The sequence below is a fragment of the Bufo bufo genome, chromosome 1 (assembly GCF_905171765.1).
Source record: "Bufo bufo chromosome 1, aBufBuf1.1, whole genome shotgun sequence".
Taxonomy (NCBI): domain Eukaryota; kingdom Metazoa; phylum Chordata; class Amphibia; order Anura; family Bufonidae; genus Bufo; species Bufo bufo.
Genome location: NC_053389.1, coordinates 316,803,952 through 316,822,415, shown reverse-complemented (window position 1 = coordinate 316,822,415; position 18,464 = coordinate 316,803,952). Strand labels below are relative to the sequence as shown.

Here is an 18,464-nt window from a genome sequence, read left to right as displayed (position 1 = left end):
CTGGGTGGGAGACAATGTGAAGGAACTGGAGGCATTGTCAGCCACCCAATCTACTATTGCCTGTACTTGTTCTGGCCTCACCATTCTTACTGTCCTAAATGCAGTGTAGGCCGCAAATGTACTTTCTAGCGCAAAAGATGAGCATTTGTCACTCAAAAATGTAACAGACGAATTAGTGTAATGTATTTCCCTGTCCACTAGGTAGAGCAGAGGTATATCACAGCCAAAAATTGGTGAATGTCACCCAACAATGTAACAGACGAATTAGTGAAATGTATTTCCCTGTCCACTATGAAGAGCAGTGGTATATCACAGCCAAAAATTGATGAATTTCACCTGACAATGTAACAGACGAATTAGTGAAATGTATTTCTCTGTCCACTATGTAGAACAGTGGTATATCACAGCCAAAAATTTGGGAATGTCACACAACAATGTAACAGACGAATTAGTGAAATGTATTTCCCTGTCCCTGTGTAGAGCAGGGGTATATCACAGCCAAAAATTGTTTAATGTAGCACAACAATGTAACAGACAAATTAGTGAAATGTATTTCCCTGTCCACCATGTAGAGCAGGGGTATATCACAGCCAAAAATTAGTGAATTTCACCCGACAATGTAACAGACGAATTAGTGAAATGTATTTCCCTGTCCACTATGTAGAGCAGGGGTATATCACAGCCAAAAATTTGGGAATGTCACACAACAATGTAACAGACGAATTTGTGAAATGTATTTCCCTGTCCGCTATGTAGAGCAGGGGTATATCACAGCCAAAAACTGTTAAATGTGACACAACAATGTAACAGACAAATTAGTGAAATGTATTTCCCTGTCCACCATGTAGAGCAGGGGTATATCACAGGCAAAAATTGGTGAATTTCACACGACAATGTAACAGTCGAATTAGTGAAATGTATTTCCCTGTCCACTATGTAGAGCAGGGTATATCACAGCCAAAAATTGGTGAATGTCACACAACAATGTAACAGACAAATTAGTTAAATGTATTTCCCTGTCCACTAGGTAGAGCAGGGGTATATCACAGCCAAAAATTGGTGAATGTCACCCAACAATGTAACAGACGAATTAGTGAAATGTATTTCCCTGTCGGCAATGTAGCATGTACTTGTTCTGGCCTCACCATTCGTAGAGCCGCATTCGGGCCTACCAAATAACGCTGAAGGTTCTGTCGCCTTCTCCCACCTGAGGAAGGTGTTTCACTTGTGCATGTAGCTGGCACAGATTGACCACGTCCTCTCCTTGCAACAGGAGCTCCACCAACACCAACAGCACCACGACCAGGGTCATGTTCCTTATTTGACACTCTCCTCAGTCTTTGCGTTCACCCACCAACCTAACAGATGGTTTATGTCAGGCGACAATGTAGCCGCCAATAGTCAACAATTAAGTTCACTGACAGTAAGGCTGTGCCGGTGTCATAAAGAGAAAAAATTTCTTGAGGTCACACAATAGTGTGACAGACGAATTTTATTCAATTACTTCACGGTCACAAAATTTTTTAATTTGTCAACCAACAATGTAACAGCAGTATTGACTGGTTGTATTGGACTGTCAGAAATGCAGCAAAGGCCGCAAATGTAGTATCCAGAACAAAATGGTTGTTTTATTAAAACCACAATATAACAGCAGTATTTAACGCTTGTATTGGACTGTCAGAAATGCAGCAAAGGCCGCAAATGTAGTATCTAGCACAAAATGGGTGTTTTTTTCAAACAAAAATTTAACAGCAGTATTTAACGCTTGTATTGGACTGTCAGAGATGCAGCAAAGGCCGCAAATGTAGTATCTAGCACAAAATGGGTGTTTTTTTAAAACCACAATATAACAGCAGTATTTAACGCTTGTATTGGACGTCAGAAATGCAGCAAAGGCACAAATGTAGTATCTAGCACAAAATGGGTGTTTTTTTTAAAACCACAATATAACACCAGTATATAACGCTTGTATTGGACTGTCAGAATTGCAGCAAAGGCCACAAAGGTACTTTATGGAAAAAAATATATAAGATTTTTTCACCCACAGTGAAACCGATGGATTTATTGATTCTATTTCACTATCAGATTTGCAGTGTAGGCCGCAAAGGTACTTTATGGAATAAAACATATGATTTTTTTCACCGACAATTAAACAGATGGATTTAACAGATTTTCTTTCACTATCACAAATGCAGTGCAGGGCACAAATGTACTGTTTAGCAAAAAAAATAAAAAATTTGTCCCCCCAGATTCTAACAGATGTATTCTAACAGATTCTAACAGATGGATTTACTTGGATTGTAATTTACTGAAAAAAATGGGGATACAGTATGTCACCCCCTGGGTCCCTGAACTCACACGGATTACCTATATTATTTTCCTTTCCCCTGGCACATATGCAGTGCAGGTGCACTTAAAAAATGGGTATATGTTGCCCACTGAACTAAAAGAACAGGATTAAATTATTGTCCCTGGCACATATGCAGTGCTGGTGCACTGAACTTGCACAAAATGGCCACCAACGCCCACCTAACTAACAGACGGATAAAACTTATTTTTCTGTGTTACAGGGCTCAGGGCAGGGTACAAAAATGTTGCATTGCACCAACAACAAAAAATCGCTGTAGATCGCAGAGTTAACAAGTTCTGATATATAGATAGATTCTTTCCTTTTCTCTCCCTCACAGCAGCAGCATCCTCTCCCTACACTACTAAGATGCTGGGTCACATGCTGCACTGGCCAATCACAGCTATGACATTAGTATATTGGGCAGACTAGATGGGCCAAATGGTTCTTATCTGCCGACACATTCTATGTTTCTATGTTTCTATAGCTTCTAAGGGTACATGAGTTAAATGCTTGTTGATTGTCTGCCTTGCAGACTTTCAAAAAGCACCATTAAATCGCTGAACACCGAACTCAAACCCGAACTTTTACTGAAATGTTCGGGTTCGGGTCCGGGGTCAAAAATTCCTAAAGTTTGGTACTTTAGGGTTCGCTCAACCCTAGTTAACTAACTCTTTCAAAGTATTTCAATGGCTTTTGTGACGTATTGTCAGAGTTATCAGAGTAAATTTTAGCTCAGCTACATCTGTACAATGGTCTAGTAATGTAGATTAGAACATCAATAAAATATTGTACATTATAGTCATTGTTGACCATTTGTATACTGATGAATGTGAAGGAATTTTCTGAGTGTTCTCAGGATAAGTCATCAGTATCTGATCTGACTTCTGGCACTCCCACCAATCAGCTGTTTGAAGAGGTTGTGATGCACCAGTGAGCACCACTGTGTTGTTACAACTTACCAAGCACAGCGTCATCCATAGGATATTTGCTGTGCTTGGTATTGCCGAGCAACTGCATAGACTTAAATAGGACTGAGTTTTGCATAAGCCATGTGACTGATGAACATGACATCACAGGCCTAGGAAGAGGTCGTGGCACTCACCGGAACTCCACTGTCATTTCAAACAGATGATCAGCAGGGGTGCCAGGAATTGGACTCTCACCAATCAGATAATGATGTCCTATTCTGAGGATAAGTCATCAGTATTAACGGGGTTGTGCAGGCTATATATGCTTATGACCTATTTTTAGGATAGATTATCAATATCTGATTTGGACCCCCGCCGATCGGGTTTTTGAAGAGGAGGCGGCTCACTGTGCGAGCGCTGCTTCATTTTCATTACACTGCCCTTCCTTTTGGAGGAGCGGTGTAATTACAAATGATTGCTCCATTCACTTGAATAGTGCTCTTGCATGTAACCTCTTTAAACAGCTAATCGGCAGGGGTGCATGTTGTTGAATCCCCACCAATAAGATATTAATGACCTATCCTGAGGATAGTAAATAAATATGATGATAAGCAGCACCCACGGGCCTAATGACCTATCCAGAATGCAACAGCCAGGCCACGACCGCAGATCCACCACAGTCCACAGATTAACAATGAAATAGCAGGCAATGGCAGCATCTCCAGATGATTCCTTTATTCTTCGCACTCACAGAATAGTGTACAGAAAGAGCATCAAATGCAACGTTTCGGCTATGAAATAACCTTTATCAAGTCTTTGCTATATATTGTAATGTTTGTTAACAAAGGATTAAAAATCTTAAAGAGGTTTCTGTTATAATTTATAAAGCTAGCTATAATAATACCATTATTACTTTTATCTTCCATGCAGGGCTGTGGTCAGATGACCATTTCCATTTTGTAATGTTATGTCTATGGGTGTGTCAAGGCAGCAACATGGGTAGTGAAAGGATAGTGTCTATGTAAATAGCTGGGTAAAAGGAGCTGTAAACTAGCTAGGCATTGTTAGGAGCAGTGATAGCACAATGACTTTTTAACCAGCTGGGTTGGAGGAGGTATAAACTAGCTAGGCATTGTTATGGGAAGTGATAGTAGAGTGTCTATGTAACTAGCTCAATGGGAGGAGGTATAAACTAACTGGGCATTGTTAGGGGAGTGTCCATGTGACTAGCTGGATGGCAGGAGCTATAAAATTGCTGGATGTGGTAAAAGCAGTGCTGCAGCTGTGGCAGAGAAAGAAGTGCATTATGGGTTTGGTTTGATACAGCAACAGGAAGTGCTGCATATAGGATGTACACAAACCAGAGTGATTTGTTTATATAATGAAAATGGGTCAGGAGAGTCAAGCAACATATCTGCTAAAAACCAGAGTAATCCCGGAAAACCACCGTTAAATTAAGTGATATGCACGCTACTCTTCGTATCACACTCTGTCTCAATGGGACCTACCAGAAATAGCTGATTACTGTACTCATATATCTCCAGTGGTCCTTTAGAGATAAATGGAGTGTTATTGCACAAGCTCTGCCTGCCTTTCTATTCCTTTAATTATTTTTTGGGGTTCCAACTGTGTGACCCCCACCAATCTAATAGTAACCCTCTATCCTGTGAACCAGAGATAATATCACATTATAGGTTACCCTTTAAAATATAAGACATATATTTTCTGAGAATAGTTCCTATCTGATTTGATTTGGCATCAGATTTTCAAATAATAAATTGTTAATGATAGTGACATTGGTAACATTAAGAATTTACTGGTGAAACCTATGGCTAGAGGGTATGACCTCTGGACAATTACACTGTGGTGAATAGTATTGTTGTTGTTATTACCTTATGTATAGAGCTGCTATCTGATAACTTTGTTGGTATTATTTGATCATTGTATAGTGGCCTTTACTTATTGTATTAACCAGAACAGTAGTTACAGCACAGAACGCCATCAAATAATAAAGAGGACCCTAGAAAACAAGCATAAGATAATTAGAGATGCCGAATTTTGACAAGAAATTCGATTTGCTATAAATTAGTTTAGCACGAATCTATATGTTAAAACCCTATTAGGCCGATCAATCAATGGGATCGGTTTTAACACTTAGACAGAAGTGCACCCTTCTAATGGCCATTGAAAATGGTAATACGCTAGTGCAATATGGCCTTTTCGGTTTAAAAAAAATTCACTCACCTCATTCACTTCCTCACACTGACGTAGCCCGCTCCTCTCTTGAGTGGAAAAGACCTGCCGAAGGAACTACGCTGAGCATGATGACGTCACCATGTGCTCCCAGCACTATCACTGATGACGTCACCATGTGATCATGTCTTTTCTACTCAAGAGGAGTGGATTGCCTCTGTGCGAGCAAGTTGATGAGGTGAGTATTTATTTTTCTGTTCTTTCTAAGACAACTCTAGCCTCCATGTTAAGGAAAACTATTTGTTACCACAAAGCTCAAGGAAATTCGGCTTTGCAGTGAATAACGTTTTTCCTAAACTTCGGATTGAATTTGGATGCTTTGATTCGCTCAACAATAGATATAATTGTTGGAATAAGATAGTGATATAGATACATAGGGGGACATTTATCAAGGCCAGTGTTTTCCACATCAGTCTTGAGCCCCCCTGCACCACAGTGAGATTAGGCAAATTTATGCAGAGGCACAAGCCTCTCGTATATTTGGTGCACCATCCCACTGGCCATCTGACAGTCTAAAATCTATGGCAGCCTCTTAGCTGCTGTAGGTTTCAGTTTTTTTTTATCTCACAAGAAAACTAGAATAAATAAAGATAAATGTGGTGGATCTGCAGTGACATCCCTTCCCCGCCCTCACCATGTTCCATTTTCTCACTATGGCAAAACAGTGGCATGAAGAGGAAAAGGTCACAGATTGTGCCACAATTATGTACTAGTATAATATAATATATGAGAAACAATGAAGAACACTGTCTTGTGGCATTAAAAAATGATCAAAAATATAAAACTAATGGTATAAAAATAGTAAAACAGTGAAAGCACCAAGTATGTATGTATTTATAATTTTAATAAAGTTCAAATCATACCTGTCAGTGTAGTATATAGAAAATATCCTATTTGCTCAGATTACCCAGAAAAATATTGTGCCATTTGACTTATAGTGACTATTAAAGAATAAGGCCGGCTCATAGTAAAGAGTCCTCTTTATTCCAAAGGGGGAAAGCTCCCCCACACCCACCCCACTTAAAGGCTACAGATGTAGCCAAGCTAAAATTAACTATGATAACACATTGCATAGTGTTATCTTGGTTATCTCGTGACAAAAGCCACTGAAATCCATTGAAACATTTTCTTGCCATTCTTTACTTAACGTGTTCACCATCAAGTTTAGCTTGGCTACATCTGTATATGTAGCTTTGGGGCATTTTTTTATTATTGCATTGCACTCGATTTGAGATAAAAATCATTGTTTTCAATTGCTCTTTATTAAAAATGTTTAGCCCTTTTCCCTGCACAGCTTTGAGTTTATCATGTAGCAGGATCTGAATTTTCACTCTTTTATGTCAGGCAGATGAGCTGATGGGCTACCTTCTGACATTATAAACACTTATTATAGCTCAGCTCTTATCTTACTGAAAATAATGTGGCTTAAATGATCTTTTAGTAATTTAGATATAAGGGTTATTAGATGACTGACACGATGTGAACATTCACATAGCTTGACAAACAGATAACCCTTTGTGACAGAACAGCTCAAATAAAAAATTGCCCCCGAAAGTGTACATAGCATTAACATTCACTGACAGTCTACTATATATCTGCATGTATATGCAGTCTATCAATCAGATCTGTCACTGATGACAGGTGTAGGAGGAATGAGGAGTTAATTTACATTAATACAGTGGACTCTCAATCTGCTGTATTTCTTCCTATTTTTGTGTCACTTAGGCTAATAGGAGAGGAGGACCTGATCCCATACTATGCTGCCTTTAACAAAATCTATATGAGACCTCCGAGTTCAGCAACAGTTCAGTAGTGATGAGCGGGAGGTGCCATATTCGATTTCGACGAAATTCGCGAATATTCGCTAAAATATTCGATATTCATCGAATATTCGTCATTATTCAAGTTATCGCGATTAATATGCAATTTAAATAATCGCGTATTGCGATTTTAACTTAAGTCAACTTTTCTATTGGTTTTATATCTAGAATTAGCGAAGATGACGAATATGACGAATGTATTCGTCATTTTTCTCAAAACGAAGATAACGAAGTATTCTCCATCTTCGTTTTAGCTACCTATTCGTCAACTTCGCTAATTCTAGCAATCAAATAGGAAAGTTGACTATAGAGACAGTTGTGTTTAATTCGCTATGCGATTATATTACTTAGCTTTTTTTTTAATAAATAGAATAATTATAATAATTATCAAGTATTATAATTATTCTATTTATTAAAAAAAAGCTAAGTAATATAATCGCATAGCGAATTAAACACAGCTGTCTCTATAGTCAACTTTCCTATTTGATTGCTAGAAGTTGATGAATAGGTAGCTAAAACGAAGATGGAGAATACTTCGTTATCTTCGTTTTGAGGAATATGACGAAATGACGAATACATTTGTCATATTCGTCATCTTCGCTAATTCTACAAAGCCAACCATAGTAAACCAGGTCTAAGTTGAAATCGCAATGTGATTAGTTCAAGTTATATTAATCGCATTGCGATTACAACTTAGCACTGCTATATTCCATATTAGGTTAGAATTAACGAATATGGAATATAGCAGTGCTAAGTTGAAATCGCAATGCGATTAATTCAAGTTATATTAATCGCATTGCGATTTCAACGTAATTCTCAAATCCGACAGTACATTCTAGTATGGAGACGTTCCCATGGTGATGGGGACTCTCCATGAGCACGGAAGTCGGCAGAAGCGGCAACGGGCACTGACTGGAGCAGCCAGGAAGCCAGGAATCCTAAGGACAGGTAAGAACTACTTTTGGGAAGTGGGAAAGAAAAAAATATAACAATTAAAAAAAATAAAAAAAGAATATTCGAAATAGCGAATTTATAGCACTATATTCGAAATATTCGCGAATTAGCGAAGTGCCGATATTCGCAAAAAAATTCGATATTCGAATATTCGCGCTCAACACTACAGTTCAGCAGCAATCAGCAGTCATGGCCTACCATACATGACCATTAGTGTCCTCACCATAACTCCCATAGTGTCCCAAAGTGTCCTTAGAACACACTGAATTGTCTATAAGATAGAGATACAGCAATAGAAAACATTTTAGAAAATGTGGCTCCTTCTTTCACAATATTGTTTATTAAAATAAATAGTTTTTGTTAGGGTACTTTCACACTTGAGGCAGAGGATTCCGGCAGGCAGTTCCGTCGCAGGGACTGCCTGCCGGATGCGTCAAAACGCATGCAAACTGCAAACTGATGGCATTTGTCAGATGTATGACAAATGCATTGAAATGCCGGATCCATCTCTCCGGTGTCATCCGGAAAAATGGATCTGGCATCTATTTTTTTCACATTTTTTGCAGTCTGAGCCTGCGCAGACTACAATGCCGGATCCGTTTTGCTGGAACACTCGGGGCCGGATCCAGCATTAATGCATGTCAATAGGAACAAATGCCGGATTGGCAAGTGTTCCAGAATTTTGGACAGAGATAAAACTGCAGCATGCTGCGGTATTATCTCCAGCCTGAAAAGTCAAAAAGACTGAACTGAAGACATCCTGATGCATCCTGAATGGATTGCTCTCCATTTAGAATGCATGGGGATAAAACTGATCAGTTCTTTTCCGCTATTGAGCCCCTAGGACGGAACTCATTGCCGGAAAAGAATAACGCTATTGTGAAAGTACCCTAAAAAGAAATCCGTCAGCTCCAAAACCCACTCCAAACTAAAGTAAACAGTGTATAGTTTAATAGTCCGATTATGTCATTTTTATCTTCATACTCACTTGTATTCTGTCACTGTGCTCCGACAAACCAGCAGTAAAATGGATTGAGAGGACTCATCTTTATCATGGGAGTCCTTTCAATGCATTTTACTGCTGGTATATCAGAGAACATCATCAGAACGCAAGTGGGTATAAAGATAAAAATTACAAAACCGGACTTGGCATCACTTACACTATAAAGTGCTTACTCTAGTTTGGGGTGTTTCTGAGCTAAATGTCTATACCTGTTATCCTAACAAAATTTTATTTTTGCATTTGAACTAAGTGTTTTCTGTAAAGTCTTGAGCAATAACACTACATGAAAAAAGGTTTTTGTGTAGTATGCAGTCTTCAGTTCCAGTACTTACTCTCCTGGAACTATATTATGCTCGAACCTTCAGAGAGAGTCTCAGAATCAGTCCTAGTATTTGACTGGAGGTCAGCCATGTCCAGCACAAATATTTCCTTTGCTATCATGTTAGGCTACTTTCACACTGGCGTTTTGTGCGCATCTGTCATGGACGGATCCGTTCAGATAATACAATCCTCTGCATCTGTTCAGAACTGGTCAGTTTGTATTATCTTTAACATAGCCAAGACGGATCCGTCTTGAACACCATTGAAAGTCAATGGAGGACAGATCCATTTTCAATTGTACCATATTGTGTCAGTGAAAACGGATCCGTCCCCATTGACTTACATTGTGTGCCAGGACAGATTAGTTTGGCTCAGTGGAATGGAGACTGAACTGATGCAAACTGATGCATTCTGAGCAGATAATTTTCCATTCAGAATGAATTAGGGCAAAACTGATCCGTTTTGGACCGCTTGTGAGAGCCCATGACGTATCTCACAAACGGAAAGTCAAAATGCGAGTGTGAAAGTAGACTTAGAAGTAACTTTACTTTCAAATCTTTGAAAGCCTATTTTACAATTATATTTTGATATTATTGCATGTTTTCTATTACCTTTGAAATATATACAAAGTTTTAAACAGATTCTGATAGGAATTAAGCTGTCACGAATGCTGCAGTTCCCCATATACACCTCAGAGCGCCGCTATTCACCAATAAGGAAATATTCTGCAAATCCAGAATCACCTCCATGATGCAGGCAGTGTTCAACTGAAAGAAGAAACACACAGCATTTTAGATTAGGATGTGCCATGTATAGGAGTCATAAAGGAGAAGCATTATTTTTCTGCTAATTCTGCTGGATTATAACTGCAAGAAGAAATTTCACTGTTATATTTCTACTCCAAAGAAAGATGGCTGGATTACAACTACAGAAAGGACAATCAATGAAAGTGCTTAGATGGCAAGTAATATTTCCATTTTTATTTTACTGTCTATGTCAATCAGTCTCTGGTCAGATTCATTATTCCATTAATGAAGAATTAAGAAAAGGTTCAATTGTTGGAAATTTAGCAAAGGATCTTCAATTAGATGTGAAGGATCTTTCTAGAAGGAAATTACGCATTGAGTCGGATGTGTTAGAGAAATATTTCACCATAAATCTGGATAATGGAAACCTATACATTGCTGATAGGATAGACAGGGAGACATTGTGTGGAGCTGTAGCTGAATGTGTTCTTACATTTGATGCTGTGGTAGAAAACCCACTAAATGTCTTCACTGTTAAGATTGATATTCAGGATATAAATGACAATCCTCCTAAATTCCTTCATAGCATATTGACATTAGAAATGAGTGAATCGTCCTCTCCAGGAAGAAGCTTTGTTTTACAAAAAGCTGAAGATTTGGATATAGGTATTAATTCTCTGAGAAGCTACAAACTCAGTGCTAACCAGTATTTTGCTCTTGGAGAGAAGGTCAGCTCTGATGGTAGTGTATTTCCAGAGCTCATACTAGAGAAGATTGTAGACCGAGAGACACAAGACAAGCATGAACTCATTCTAACAGCTTCTGATGGTGGAAATCCTGTAAAGACAGACACTGCCTTAATTAATATAATTATCACTGACTTCAATGATAATTCTCCAGTATTTACACAGGATGTATATAAAGTAAGTGTTAGGGAAAATATACCAGTGAATTCAACAATTCTGAAGGTCATTGCAAGTGATGATGATGAAGGAGTCAATGCAAAAATAACTTACTCTATTAGTACCACAGTAGATAATATTCTTTTGGCTTTCCAAATTGATTCCCAAAGTGGAGATATTAGAACAAAGGGAAACTTAGATTATGAAGTAAGAAAATATTATGAAATTTCTGTGCAAGCACAAGATGGAGGAGGCCTAGCTGCTCATGCTAAAGTTTTAATAGAAATAACAGATGAAAATGACAATGCTCCTGAGATTTCCATAGCCTCATCATCAAATCATATTCCTGAGAATTCTGACCCTGGAACTATGGTGGCTCTGATTAAAGTTCATGACCGTGACTCAGGAGAAAATGGTGAAGTTCAATGCCTAATAAAAGGTGATTTACCATTTGAGTTACTATCATCAACCGGAAAGTTTTATAAAATTGTTACAAAGAGTACTCTAGACAGGGAAAAAACATCATCCTACAACATCACAATACAAGCCTCAGACAAAGGTTCTCCTGAAATAACTTCTGAAAAAGTAATCCAACTGAGTATATCAGATGTTAATGACAATGCACCAGTGTTTGATAAACTGATTTACTCTGTGTTTGTGACAGAAAATAATTTACTAGGATCGTCAATATTTAGCATTCAAGCAAAAGATATGGACAGTGAAGACAATTCTAAGATAACATATTCTATAATGACCAGAGGTAATGAAGAAGATCTCCTATCTTCGTATATCTCCATGAATCCAGTAACTGGGGTCATTTATGCTCAACAATCATTTGATTATGAGAAGCATACAGAATTTAATATCCCAATAATTGCCAGAGACAATGGATCTCCATCTCTGAATAGCAGTACAACTTTAACAATATATATAATTGACCAGAATGATAATTCACCAATTATTTTGTACCCGTCACCAGAGGTTGATAGATCAGTGTTTGAGATGGTTCCATGGACCACTGAACAAGGATCTTTAGTATCTAAAGTTGTTGCAGTGGACGCTGACTCTGGACATAACGCATGGTTGTCTTACTTTTTACAATCTTCAGAACCATCACTTTTTACCATTGACCAGCAAACAGGGGAGATCAGAACATCACGTGTGTTTCAAGAAAGAGATATCATGAAACATGGAATTTCGATTCTAGTAAAAGACAATGGGATTCCATCCCGCTCAGCCTCAGTCACTATAAACATGGTGATTGCTGATGGTTTTCATCAGGTACTTCCTGAGCTGAGCAGTCAGTTAAACAAAGAAGAATCTCAGTCCAATCTACAATTCTATTTGGTAATAGCCTTGGCTTTGATTTCTTTTCTCTTCATGATGACTGTAATTATTGCAATTGTCTCCAAGTATAAAGAATCAAAGTCTTCTACCACATTTGGATCTATGAGTACAAACCTATATCCACCCATTGATCCCAGATTCATTTCACAGTTTAACAATGGAACATTGCCTCTGCCATATTCCTATGATGTTTGTGTGACTTTGGATCCAAGTGAGCAGGAATTTGCTTTTATTAAACCTCAACACAATGTTCCTGTGGACAGTCTTATAGATGCTGATGATTCTGGCATTGGAAATGAAAAGGTCGGAGATTATTTATTTGAGGAAAATAATAAGATTCAGGTATGTATTTACCGTATTATGAATGGTAATTTCTTCAGTATGACTTACAGTGCACTAGTATTCAAAATGTATGTAAATATAAAATGTAAAAAATCATTTTGTTTTCTAATATATGATGTCATTATTACTTCTATACATTTTATCTGACATGATAACGTGATAAAGTAATAATGAAATTTTTTAGGAAAGTAACATAGTGGTAGAATATTTACTTTAATTCTTCATCTATTACAATGGCAGATTTATTAAAATAAGGACATCAGTATGACAAATGAACAGAGTTATTAATATATTAGGTATGGTTACACAAAGCAACAGCCTTTATAGTGTCAAAAAGGAGGCTGAAATTATAGCACTTCCTGGTCCGATGGAATCACAAGATCTTTCACTGGCTCAGAAGGATCATGTGATAGATCACATGACTCAACTTTCTTCTTGACCCCCGAGTTGCCATTTGTGGATTGTGGATTTAGTTACAGTAAGTAATTAGAGTAAACAGTGGTGATGTATGAGTTGTCTCTTACGATGACTGGTTCTCTTTAAAGATAGAATGTATGGATTTTATTACTGTAAGTTGATTGCTTGATTTTTGTTTGGCTACAAGGGAACTTGTTAAGGCCTGGGATGCTTTTATGTATGCTATTGTTGTTGGCTGTCTTCTTGTTGATTGCCTCATTATGAAGACTGACAAAATGCACTTTGGGGATATTTTCCTTGTGGCATCAGTGTACATTTTCCTATAAATAGTCTTATTACAATATAGCAGGCACTTCATTAGTGGTGTTTTCCTTGTGTGAGAGGATTATACCAATGCTGTAGGTTACATGTGTAATCCATTTTATTTGACCAAATAACCCCATTAATCACTCTATGTAAGCAGGGAAGCAGGACTCAGCATGAACCTATGAAGGGTTATATTCTCCTTGGAGACAACCTGATTTGAAACTTCTTATTTCCCCACAGCAACTTCCTTGATCACCCCAATGAAATGTACCCTCTTGAATATTTGAATATCCAAAGGGTTGTCATGTTTTTTCATCACATTTCATATCTATTAAATGTATTTATATTATTTATTTAATGTCAGCATATTCTGTAGTGCTTTACAGACATTATCGTCACTCACTGTCCCCAGTGGGGCTCACAATTCCTATCAGTTTTTAGAGGTGGGAGGAAACCAGAGTACCTGGGAAAAAAAACATGCAAACATAGGGAGAACATACAGTAAAAACTCCATGCAGATGTTGTCCTTGGCTGGATTCAAACCTAGGACCCCAGCTTTGCAAGGGAAAAGTGCTAACTAATGCATCACCATGGTTCTTAAATACAATCTTTCCTTGTATATGGGCATTTTAGTATCATTAGTAAATAGTAAGTGATTTAATGGTGGAGAATAGTTTCTTAGAATTATGTACCAATTTCTTCATGTTGTATACTGACAACTAGTAAAGTATATTATTTTCACCTGTTCCTTTAGTGCCCTAAAAAATCTATAACTATTTATAATGATCAAATAGAATAGAATTTTGAAAGGGTAAATAGGTCCCTCAATGCTTTAACTTCCCCCTCTTTTTTTGTTCATTTCTCTCTCCAGCACATTAAAGCAATTCCCAAGCAGGTATATATACAAGGTATATAGATCTATCGAGTATTATATAAAAGACAATACAAATGCTTGGATATAACAAACATAACTCACTGCACCCTTCTCCAGTACAGCTGCCCATGCCCAATAAAATACAGTGCTGCTACTCTTCACTATGTATATATAGATGCAGCCAAGCTAAACTTGATGGTTAATGTCTTAAGTAAAAAATTGCACAAAAAGGTTAACTATAGAGTTGAGCGGACACCTGGATGTTCGGGTTCGACGTGTTCGGCCGAACTTCGCAAAAAGGTTTGAGTTCGGGACCCGAACTTGAGCCCGAACCCGAACCCTATTGAAGTCAATGGGGACTCGAACTTTGGAGCACTAAAATGGCACTAAAAAAAGTCATGGAAAGGGCTAGAGGGCTGCAAAAGGCAGCAAAATGTGGATAAGAGCATGGTAACTGCTCTGCAAACAAATGTGGATAGGGAAATGACCTAAAATAACATAAAATATGTAAAAATAAAAAATAATAATCTTGATCTAAGAGGAGGAGGTCCATATGGAGTAGGAGGTTGAGGAGGCGGTGGATGTGGCGGTGTAGGTGGAAGCGGCGGTGGAGGAGGAGGAGGTAGCCAACACTGGTTTTTGATTTTTATTTTATTTTGTTATTTTGTTCAAATTTGGGTAGACTCCAAAACATTGGGAAATATAAAAAATAAAACAAAGAGAAAGTGTGCTGGAGTAAAACAATGGCTGGATGAGGCCGGTATACATGTCTATTCTGCACAAGGTACGGACAAGTCCTGTGGGATCCCTGCCTGGTTCATTTTAATGAACGTGAGCTTGTCCACATTGGCTGTGGACAGGCGGCTGCGCTTGTCTGTGATAACCCCCTCCTGCCGTGCTAAACAAACATTCAGACAATACACTGGCTGCAGGGCAGGCCAACACCTCCAAGGCGTAAAGGGCAAGCTCAGGCCATGTGCCCAATTTGGAGAACCAGAAGTTGAAGGGGGCAGACCCATCATTCAGTATGTGTAGGCGTGTGCACACATACTGCTCCACTATGTCGCACGTCCCCGTGACGTCCACGATCCAATTGGATATCTTCTCTATCAACTTTCGATGTTCTTTTATGCGCCTACCATGGTGATCACGGGTAACGGGGAATCAGGTTTTCATGCCGGAGAGGGAGTGTGAGAAAGGGATACCACATCCAAGGGAGGTCAATGGCTGAAATGTGATCGAGCAGAAATGTGGGACAAGTTGTTAAAGCGGAAGGATCGAATGAAAGGAGGGGGCGCGCGTCAATTAAAGACGAATTTTAGAAATTTAAGTCCCTTTTACCTATGCAGAGCAGGGGTTTTTTAATGGCAAAAATGGTTTAATGTCACCCACCAATGGAACAGACGATTTTACAAAAATTAGGTCCCTGTCAACTATGCAGAGCAGGCGTTTGTATATGGCAAAAATGGTAAAATGTCACCTGAGAATGTAACAGACAATTTTTTTAAATTTAGGTCCCTGTCACCTATGCAGAGCAGGGGTTTATTCATGGTAAAAATGGTAAAATGTCATCCAAGAATGTAACAGACGCTTTTGCACCCTCTTTTGCTGTGCTGGTGCCTCTGTGCGACCACCGCCTCTTCCTCCAAACTGCACATGTCACTCGCATGACCTGGATTCCATGTGGGGTCTAGAACCTCATCATCCTCCACATCATCTTCCACCCAATCTTTACCCCTGCCCTCCTTGTCGGTCTGCAGACTGCAAAAAGCCGCAGCAGTTGGCACCTATGTTTCGTCATCATCAGAGACGTGCTGCGGTGGTCTTCCAATGTCCTCATCCTGAAACATAAGTGGTTGGGCATCAGTGCACTCAATCTCTTCCACTTCTGGGGCAGGGCTATGTGGATGGCCCATGGAAACCCTGCCAGCAGAGTCATCAAAAAGCATAAGAGACTGCTGCATGACTTGTGGCTCAGACTGCTTGCTTGATTTGCAAGGGGGTGAGTTAAAAGACAGATGGCCATGGGCTGTAGGTGCCAACTCTGATCTTTTAGCAGGGGACTGGGTGGGAGACAATGTGAAGGAACTGGAGGCATTGTCAGCCACCCAATCTACTATTGCCTGTACTTGTTCTGGCCTCACCATTCTTACTGTCCTAAATGCAGTGTAGGCCGCAAATGTACTTTCTAGCGCAAAGGATGAGCATTTGTCACCCAACAATGTTACAGACGAATTAGTGTAATGTATTTTCCTGTCCACTAGGTAGAGCAGAAGTATATCACAGCCAAAAATTGTTGAATGTCAGCCAACAATGAAACAGATGAATTAGTGAAATGTATTTCCCTGTCCACAATGTAGAGCAGGGGTATATCATAGCCAAAAATTGTTGAATGTCACACAACAATGTAACAGACGAATTAGTGAAATGTATTTCCCTGTCCGCTATGTAGAGCAGGGGTATATCACAGCCAAAAATTGTTTAATGTCACACAACAATGTAACAGACAAATTAGTGAAATGTATTTCCCTGTCCACCATGTAGAGCAGGGGTATATCACAGGCAAAAATTGGTGAATTTCACACAACAATGTAACAGACAAATTAGTAAAATGTATTTCCCTGTCCACTAGGTAGAGCAGGGGTATATCACAGCCAAAAATTGATGAATGTCACCCAACAATTAGTGAAATGTATTTCCCTGTCGGCAATGTAGCATGTACTTGTTCTGGCCTCACCATTCGTAGAGCCACATTCGGCCCTACCAAGTAACGCTGAAGGTTCTGTCGCCTTCTCGCACCTGAGGAAGGTGTTTCACTTGTGCATGTAGCTGGCACAGATTGACCACGTCCTCTCTTTGCAACAGGAGCTCCACCAACACCAACAGCACCACGACCAGGGTCATGTTCCTTATTTGACACTCTCCTCAGTCTTTGCGTTCACCCACCAAACTAACAGATGATTTATGTCAGGCGACAATGTAGCCGCCAATAGTCAACAATTAAGTTCACTGACAGTAAGGCTGTGCCGGTGTCATAAAGAGAAACATTTTCTTGAGGTCACACAACAGTGTGACAGACTAATTTTATACAATTACTTCACGGTCACAAAAAATTTTAATTTGTCAACCAACAATGTAACAGCAGTATTGACTGGTTGTATTGGACTGTCAAAAATGCAGCAAAGGCCGCAAATGTAGTATCTAGAACAAAACGTGTTTTTTTTTAAAACCACAACATAACAGCAGTATTTAATGCTTGTATTGGACTGTCAGAAATGTAGCAAAGGCTGCAAATGTAGTATTTAGCACAAAATGGGTGTTTTTTTCAAACAAAAATTTTACAGCAGTATTTAATGCTTGTATTGGACTATCAGAAGTGCAGCAAAGGCCGCAAATGTAGTATCTAGCACAAAATGGGTGTTTTATTAAAACCACAATATAGCAGCAGTATTTAACGCTTGTATTGGACTGTCAGAAATGCAGCAAAGGCCGCAAATGTAGTATCAACCACAAAATGGGTGTTTTTTTCAAACAAAAATTTAACAGCAGTATTTAACGCTTGTATTGGACTGTCAGAAATGCAGCAAAGGCCGCAAATGTAGTATCTAGCACAAAATGGGTGTTTTTTCAAACAAAAATTTAACAGCAGTATTTAACGCTTGTATTGGACTGTCAGAAATGCAGCAAAGGCCGCAAATGTAGTATCTAGCACAAAATGGGTGTTTTTTTAAAACCACAATATAACAGCAGTATTTAACGCTTGTATTGGACTGTCAGAAATGCAGCAAAGGCCGCAAATGTAGTATCTAGCACAAAATGGGTTTTTTTTTAAACCACAATATTACAGCAGTATTTAACACTTGTATTGGACAGTCAGAAATGCAGCAAAGGCACAGATGTAGTATCTAGCACAAAATGTGT

General features: G+C 38.8%; 1 protein-coding gene across 22 annotated transcripts in view; it reads left to right on the top strand.

Moving 5' to 3' along the window:
• LOC121008795 (protocadherin gamma-A5-like) overlaps positions 1–18,464 on the top strand; it is a 321,828-nt gene that overhangs the window by 272,298 nt on the left and 31,066 nt on the right. Inside the window, exon 1 of one of the 22 annotated variants that reach the window (XM_040441642.1) lies at positions 10,505–10,573. The exons of 20 other annotated variants lie outside the window; for them this stretch is intronic. In XM_040441642.1, the coding sequence (XP_040297576.1) occupies positions 10,520–10,573 (54 nt within the window). In that variant the 5' untranslated portion in view covers positions 10,505–10,519. Of the gene's footprint in view, positions 1–10,504; positions 10,574–10,735; positions 12,947–18,464 lie in introns of those variants that run through there. One more of the 22 variants, XM_040441612.1, reaches the window with a different exon arrangement.